The sequence below is a fragment of the Saccoglossus kowalevskii genome, chromosome 4 (genome assembly GCF_978046115.1).
Source record: "Saccoglossus kowalevskii chromosome 4, keSacKowa6.1, whole genome shotgun sequence".
Lineage (NCBI taxonomy): Eukaryota > Metazoa > Hemichordata > Enteropneusta > Harrimaniidae > Saccoglossus > Saccoglossus kowalevskii.
In genome coordinates this window covers 14,274,127-14,283,138 of record NC_140644.1, presented here as the reverse complement: position 1 = coordinate 14,283,138, position 9,012 = coordinate 14,274,127, and the positions used below count along the sequence as shown (strand labels likewise).

General features: G+C 35.2%; 1 protein-coding gene across 1 annotated transcript; it reads left to right on the top strand.

The window, feature by feature from the left end:
* The first annotated feature begins 2,446 nt into the window (after positions 1 to 2,446).
* On the top strand, positions 2,447 to 8,546 carry LOC144355815 (uncharacterized). The gene is made up of 4 exons (XM_085498502.1): positions 2,447 to 2,725; positions 5,407 to 5,626; positions 6,118 to 6,833; positions 8,052 to 8,546. The coding sequence occupies exons 1-4, from the start codon at positions 2,518 to 2,520 to the stop codon at positions 8,141 to 8,143; spliced, it is 1,236 nt and encodes a 411-aa protein (XP_085354628.1). The 5' UTR covers positions 2,447 to 2,517; the 3' UTR covers positions 8,144 to 8,546.
* The last annotated feature ends 466 nt before the right edge of the window (positions 8,547 to 9,012 follow it).

Sequence of the window (9,012 nt, the reverse complement as noted above, 5' to 3'; positions counted from 1 at the left end):
GTTGATATAAATTGGTTTCTTGATGAGGCAGAACATTACCATTATTGCGCCCTCTGTTGAATTGACCAACGTAACTCCGCCTGTTATTATAACTAGAGTATCGTTGTTCGTACTCGTAATTGTATTGGCGACGACCCGTATTGTTGTAACTTGGTCGATTTTGCTTGTTGCTTCGATTGAATACTCTAGCACTACCACGGGTTGAAATATCAGGCACATTTGACATCAAATTACGAACAAGCTTCGATGTTCCACTGCGATTAAGATGTACTGAGTCGGAAAATAATGTGACATCAGTACCACGTGCACCTCGCATTACGTTATGGTTGTTGATATACGTACACATCATTTCATCCGCTTTCTAGCTCAAAGCATCATTCAACAGAGAATACCTCCCTGCTTACCATCTAATCGTGGGCGTGGGCCGGACACATACACATTTACATTCTTGTTACAAGCCTTGACTGATTCTATTATTGCCGCACATTCGTTAGCTATGGTGTCAATGCACATGTTATTATTAATCTCATTTGTGCCACAGTGCACAACTACATTATCTGCTTTCATGACGCAATCCTGCATGTTGTTCACTGCAATACCAATGTCCGGAAACATTGCACAACTAATGGGTATTACATCCGTATTGGCCAGTCTTTCTGATTGCACATATCTAATAATATAATCGCCAACAATAAAAGTTCTTTTAGTAGACCCATCATTGATAATCGGTGGTGGGATACTTTTAAAATTCTTTTCCTGTGAATTGCATAATTTCAGCTTGAGTGGGCCAATCTCCATTAGCTGCTTTTTAATTGTTTCTTTCAGTGATGCAACCTCATCGACAATCGAAAGTAACATCTTTCTATCATAACTGTTCACCTTCAATGTATGTACATCAGATGGCGATAACGGTGGGATGATGCAAGGTGTTGAATCATTAGTGTCTGTACTACTATCTAGCTGATAACAATAGTTGTTAGATTGTCAAATACAGGAAAACGATTTTTTTTTCATATTTCTTGCACAGCAATAAATCCCCTTGTGTGAGGTTGACACCTCTGTTGATCAAACAGTCATTACATTTTGGCATAGTTGAGTGCTGTATAGCAGCACAATGGTGAAGCAGACATATAAAGGAGACAAAACTCTTAAATAACAACGAACTTCAATGTGTTAATGAGCCATGTACTTGCATATATTAAATTTTCATTAACCAGTTCCGTCATACACGAAAACTCTCCAAACAACACAATTGTCCGTTGTTGGCAAAATTGTGATCACTATTTCAATACTGCTGGTTTGGTTATTTCGGTGATATTGGTTATTAACAACAATGACTCATAGACACAGAACAATAGTCCAATTATATATATACAAACACAATTTCCAATCCCACCCTGTACATACATCTAAACCAATATTAATACCTGATTGTATTATAGATTAATCTTTCATCCTGAATAAGGTTCCCCGATACTGACTACACAATTAAAAATTTGAGCTTGAATAATAGACAAAATAACTCAAAAGTACGAAAATACAACACTAGAAGACGCTCATTTCCATCTATGAAATAAGTATTATCATTGAACACTAGAGGGCGACATGCTTTCCTGAAAATGAACATTTATAAGGCGTCATACAATTCAAAATATTGAACAAACAAAATATCCGTTCTCTTATCCTGTTTGATTCGTCAACCGCATTGACTCACGCTTTAATTGCTGTATTTTTGGACATCACCTTAAATGGTATACACTTCAAAAAATCACTGTTATCAACCTGTCACATATATTTTTCTCTTTCGGAGTTTATTTTGATTCGTTGTAATCATTTGCGCATATTCTGTAAATTTTCATTTTACTTGCTGAGTTTATTGGTTGCCTGCACATTGGTGGAAATTGTCTGAACAATACTTTATCCGAACACATTTCTGTTTCACTTGAAATAAATTATACATATTCCACGTCCGCCTTGATCTATAATTGAACCTCAATTTTACCACCTCTTCGGGTGATGTTTGTCTAAAATACGGAAAGGATACAACGAATGGTAGTTGACGCTTGCATTGTCTGTCACTCAAATAGTTTGGTTTCATGTTAAGTGGTGGATATAGGAAGCAACGCCATGTAGATAAAGGATAGATAAACAGGAATTAGACGCGAGTGGCGCCATACTTTATAAATATATAATGAGGTCTCAACCCACATATTGGTTTTCTTGCAACTAAATTTGCATATAAAACCAATGAGTCATATAAAAAATTTTGACATTGATTTGCAAACTGAATCATAGGGAATTTAAAATCCCTTAAAAATCTCTTGTAATCACCTTTACATGTATCTCAAAATATGGACATTGATACCAATTTCAAATGCTAATATAAATTAAAATGAATAATGTGGGCGTCATATTTGCATAATGACTTTTCATCTGGTAACACAGATGAGAATGAATACCCTAGGAACCATAGTGGTCGCATTATTTGATTATTCTCATATTTGACTTGCTTCCATAATGCCATCAATGTGTACAACAATCGTTGTAGGTTTATTGCAAATGGTGCTTCCTTTGATAAATGTCCATGGATACCCTACCGGTGCCCCGACTTCGGCGTGCGAGACTATGATACCAGGTCATGTGCGTACGTCAGCACAAACCATTCCTGCTCCCTACAGCATACATTTGTCGTCATCGATGTACAGCTTCGATGAACCATTGATAGGTGTGTACAGTTTAATACTCACGTAATTCACACACTCAGCCATTATTAATGAATTCACTTGAGTCGTTTTATATTATCTGCGAAGCATGTTTGACAGTGTTTGACTATTTTTTAGTGTCACTATAATGTTACACCTCTATTATTAGCGTATTCCTGGTGCGATTATTTAAATATATACATATGGTAAATAATACTGGTAGGAAGATATCGTTTAGCATAGAGGCGCTCTTATTGGACCACATTGTTTGATATAATATTTGCACAATGTGGTTGACTTCAAATAAATCACATCAATTTTACAATACTAGAAATTGTATCATAAGATATAAAGACATAATCTTAACACAGAAGCCATTGTAAAAATTATATTTTAACAAATGTTGAACTTTTGTATCTAGAAGACTTGCCTAATAACCCCAATTTCGTTTTTAATTTTCGCTGTATGCTGGTGGCATTAAACCCATAATGATAGTATGGGGAAATATATAGTCTTTTATACGACGCGAATGTCAATAATATATAATGTCAAGTTATAGTAAATAAAACACCTGGATACCCACATAATCTAATCATAAGCTTGTTACAGATGGTTACAAGTGTTAAAACATCACTTACCAAACATATATATATCTAATCTCTTGTCTAACTTAGATTTGTTTAGATACAATTCTTCGTTTTTATTAGACGAAGTGCTTCGTTTATGGTTGTGCATATACAATGAGGCATATAGATTATATGTAGATGAAGAATAGATGAAATGTAGACCAAACATTGACGAAATGTAGATGAAGAATAGACAAAATAGATAATATGTAGACAAAGGATATACGAAATGTACACGAAGATGTGTGTTCTTGGTGTTCAAAGTGACCTTGGAATGAATGAAGGGGTATAGTTGCATTTCACCAAGTGCCATTTATCCAGTTGTCTGAGGTAATTGCGGTCCTGTACCAGAGTGGGTTAAGCATCAACTGTTGCACTATCATACCCAGTGGACACAATCTGTTGAAACAACATATTTCAACATTGATTGGACATTGAACATTTACTGAATGTGCAAATAGGATCAACATCAAATTTACACAAGGATGTCAACTTTGACTATTTATCTTTGATATAAAGGTTATATAGATAAAGAAATCAATTTTCAGCAAAATAGTATAAATTGGTTGAAAAAACAAAAGTACAAGATTATTTAATTTAAAGGAAGTGCACATTTTCTCAAACTACGAGACGTCGGATCGAGAGTTGTCTGCGATTGTTCTTAACCTCATTCATGTTTAAAAAGATATTCAAATACAAAATATGATGCTAAGATGTTTTTTGTCTTCAGATAGAAGAATTCGTTTTTTTTTACTTTAATGAATGAAGCAATATGTATGAGGGGTCTCTTGAGAATACTGGGAATGTAAAAACATAATTATAACAAGAAGTGTTTTATAATAACTAAATTACACTATGCATAGAAGGGGATATAAGTGAATTATGTTTTGATCTACATTCTTTTACCAAATGAAAAACACACAAATCATAGATAAAATCTTGTTTTCACAAGAAGATGAACAAGTAGATTAAAAGTAGACATAGCGAAGATGAACCGTATTAACATGACAACAGTTTGTAGATGAAGCTTTAAGTAGATAAAATGTTGAGTGGCTTTGTCTATATTTTTGACAAGTAGATCTACAGTACTCATAACTTCGTCTACATGTTTGGTAAGTGATAGCTATATTGTCACCATGGTTGCTTCCTACATTACAACATATAATGCTGAACAAGATGCATGAAAGAACGAAGGAGTTAATATTTAATGTATCAATTGCGTGTGTGTATTATTCGCCATGGTTAGATAAATATGGCTAAACAATTCTGTACATTTGAAAGTCTTCTAATACAAACATGTGCAATGGCAGAATGATGATGATCCTGCTCAATAGACACATAGTCACAGGAGAGATAACGCACGCTGTGTCTACCACACCGACAATGCCATGACTCGAAACGATGAATTCAAACGAGTCAAGCGTCAAGTTTGAATTGTGTATGCTAAGAAGGCAAACATTGCATCTGATCGCTGCAGCTTTTAACACTGTCAGTTTTCTTTGAGGCTTTCCGCAATATTAATCTTCACTGATATATATCAAATTTCAATATCAAGGCATATAACAATATTAGTATACTCCTGAACGAGATGTCTAGTCATCACAGCAAATATAATAAGGTTTTGTTTTATCTTCTGGTGTCATTTATTATCATGTGTTACACATATATTGAAGTATGCTGTTAGCACATTGCCATGTTATTTGGCCGACTCGTATATCATGCAAGTCGTGTCATTACTCACATAATAATGCGTTAACGCATTGATTCTTTGAATATCATAATATTGCGTTGTCAGTGGAGTTGCATCTAGGGTAGTTCGAGTTATGAATGTAGTGTAACATTGCTTTTTTTATTGTCTACTGATGTTTTTGCCTTATCAGTAGTGATACATAACATTATTTTATCACAAATTACTCTTTTAGTGTTTTAACCTCCAAAAGCTGCGAAATAGTAGTTTTCATTTGTTTCAACACAATTTAAAATTGTAATACTCGTTACAACTGAAGAACTGTACGATTACTCCATGCTATATATGTTATATGTATTAAGTTAATGATTGTTATTACATTTACACACAGTGACTATTACAGGAGAGCTTTATAAAGGTATATTACTACAAGCACGACCAGTCCAGCAAACAACTCCTTACGGGACCTTTCTGACGCCACCTAGAGGATTACACAGCATCAATTGCACTAACCCATTAGACAGTTTGACTCACTCGATGAGTATTTTTAAAAAGAATACTTCATTTACATGGACTCCTTCCAGTAATGATGTGGGGGATATTGAATTCGTGTAAGTTGCATTCGATATTATGAAACACCCCTTTTTTCCTCTTTTTGTGTAATCACAAACATTCTCAAAATATAACATGTAGCCAGAAGTGCCCGGGCACCTTATTTTATATTTCCCTACACAGATGTTACGTATAACGCGAATATAAATTACGCCTGCATGTATAAGCCTGTTTGTATAACTCGTCGAGGTCCAGCATGTCAGTCATCAACACATTAACGTGTCTTCACTGTTTTTCAGAATAAATGTTACTTCCTGAACTGGCTATTGATTATGTTTTTTTCTTCTAAATACCTTTTTAGTTGTTTTCTGTTTTAGGTCTTTTGAATTTATGAGACGATTATTTTTCATCACATGCTTACATAGTTGTATTTAGATAACTGATATTACTTACACTGGAAAGACTTTCCTGTGAAAGTTAATGCTCAATTTGCGTTTTCTAGTTTCCTTTATATAATTATATTTACATATTTATTTCGTTTCCGTTACAGAGCCACCATTGCTCAGAACCATAATGTCTACTGGATTGGTGTGAAATCTACCGTTGTTGGTAATGCTGATTCATACACGCCTCGCGTTACAGTGACTAAAGCAACAACTGAGGAAACCACAGCAAAAGTTGCAACAACAACTTATGACGTCACAAGTAACGTTATTTCAACCATGGTACTCGTTACTACAGCTGCAGCAACAACTTATGACTTCGCAAGTCCAACCACGGTTCCCGTTACTTCACCCGCGGAAACAACACATGACATCACAAGTAGCGCTAGTCCAACCACGGCTCTCGTTACTACAGCTGCGAAAACAACATATGACATCACAAGTAGCGCTAATCCAACCACGGCTCTCGTTACAACAGCTGCGAAAACAACATATGACATCACAAGTAGCGCTAATCCAACCACGGCTCTCATTACTACAGCTGCGGAAACAACATATGACATCACAAGTAACGTTATTCCAACCACGGATGTCGTTACCACAGCTGTAGAAACAACCTATGATGCCACGAGTAGCGATGGTCGAACCACGGCGTTCTTAACAACAGAAATAACAACTTATGACGCCCAATATAGGGCCAATAAAACCACGGCGTCCTATACAACTTATGGCGCATCAAGTAGCGCTGTAAAAACATCTGACGTCACGCCTACATACATCGCAGTAACGTTAGACCCCAGCACAACGAATGATCAAAATGACGGTGAGTGATTTCAAATAACTCCATCAGATAATGGTAAAATGGCGAAATAATAAATAATACATTTTACCAAGTCAAATACGGTTTTGCTTCTCGTTCTAGAGAAACTTGAAAACTAATGCGATGGCGCGGTTGTATGTTTTCATATCAATAAGATACACATTCCATTGTTAACATTTACTTAATAATGCTTTCGAGCCCATGCATTAAAGTTTGGATCGATAAAACATTCTCTAAAAAAAGAGGACAAAAATTTTCCCCATTCTACAGTATGTTGTGCACAATATCGATATTCAAAATGGGATTACATTTTAAACACTTATTCCTCAAAACAATTTATTTTCAAAATACCAATGGCATTACCTAATAAAGAAGAAGATGATAATATTCAACTCGGGTAGAATTTACGAAGTTACCTTGCCACTTTGTATACTGTAAAATGACTAATTTTCACTGGGTTTAAATATCACTGATTTACCATTTCAGGCATATTCAGTGGGTTTTAAATTCACGGTTTCGTCATTTAGATAATGTGTTCTATGCTAAATTTTACATATTCACTGTGTTTTAATTTAAAATAAGCTAAATTAAAAGACAGTGAATAATTACCCCTTTACAGTATGCTCTGCGTGTCATCTGTAGAAAACCTCTCACTAATCCCTGCAAGCATCATAAAATTCATTGCAGCGACATACTTTTACCATGACTTGGCTTGATGAATCCGCGATGCAGGGCATATAAAGTAGAACAACGGATTAACAGAGAACAGACACCAGTATTAAGCATTAAAAAAGCTATGGGTGTTGTAAATTTCTGGGAAATCTATCAACAGAATCATGTAATTCATTTCAAAGACTCTTGCATATATTCACATAGTCTTGAGTATTCATCCTAGATTTGGTGATGGGATACTGTGACCTGCCTGGTTGCAGTTCTCTAATATTTCACTAATGTTGCCAAACCAACTGATGTTATCATTTCATATGTTGATCACAATAATCAGTGGAAGGTATACAACTTTAATGTGTTACTGATTGATAGTTTGGTCAATGACGGACTTTTCGTTATCGACAATATTAAGAATGATAGATTGATTCTCATTGGCTGTTGGTCCTATTAGACACGGTTTGTACCATGTGAAAAACGTGAAATATGTCTTGTTATATTATGCACCTTGTAACAAAAATGTTCATACTCGATTTCATTGTGATTTCTTCCCAGGATCGGGGTGTGCTGTGCTGTGCCATATGGACATAATTATTATCATCGTGGTTGACGTAATGATAGCAATATGTTTTTCAAAACAAGACTAGAAGATAAATGACTTTTAAATGAAATCATTATTTAATATTATTTCGATAAGTTTAATATTAAGCTTATATTTACAGTGCGGAACACCATTGGCGGAAATCGATCTACACGCTTGTGTATATGGTCTTTTTAAATAACTAGCAGATGTTTTTCAAGCTTACGTTGTTCTCCCTGCAGGTTCTTGCATGTTTTTATGTATAATATACTTGAATAACACAGGCAAGGTCTCAGTGAGATGCAGTGTATTTAAAGGTAAATTGTTATGGTAGACAATGTACTTGCTTGGTTTTACAACTCCTATAAAATGCAACTTTGACATATCACGCAACACAATTTGAATCTCATTCAAAAAGCACGTGTACATTGCACGAGATAAATAAAACAGTAAAATAATGATAATGAAAATATTGGCTTCAATAAAATTAGGACGGTCATATAAAGATCATGCAATTTATTCCCAATAGTTGACAGGAGTCAAATCTTTGAAGCGACATACTTTTACCATGATTAATCTGACTTGGTCTGATGAATCCGCGATGCAGGAGGACGTACAGTGGTCACTACTTCAGTGGCATATAGAGTACAACAACGGATTAACCCTTGGTAATCCCAGCAGAAACAGACCCCAGTATTTTTGGGCCTGGGTCTTGTTTGCTCTGTCCGAATTATTTTATGTATTTGAAAACATCGCTTAAATTGATCAGAGTACTTGTGGGTGTAACATTGTGCTTATGGATGTCATCGAACGTGGGTGTGATTGTGGTTCTGGTTTTTGCAGTGGAATCCCTGTTTAGTGGGAGACATATAAATATGTATCTATGGATGAGTTTACCTCTACCAAAGATTAACTACCAAGGCTGTACATTTCAAA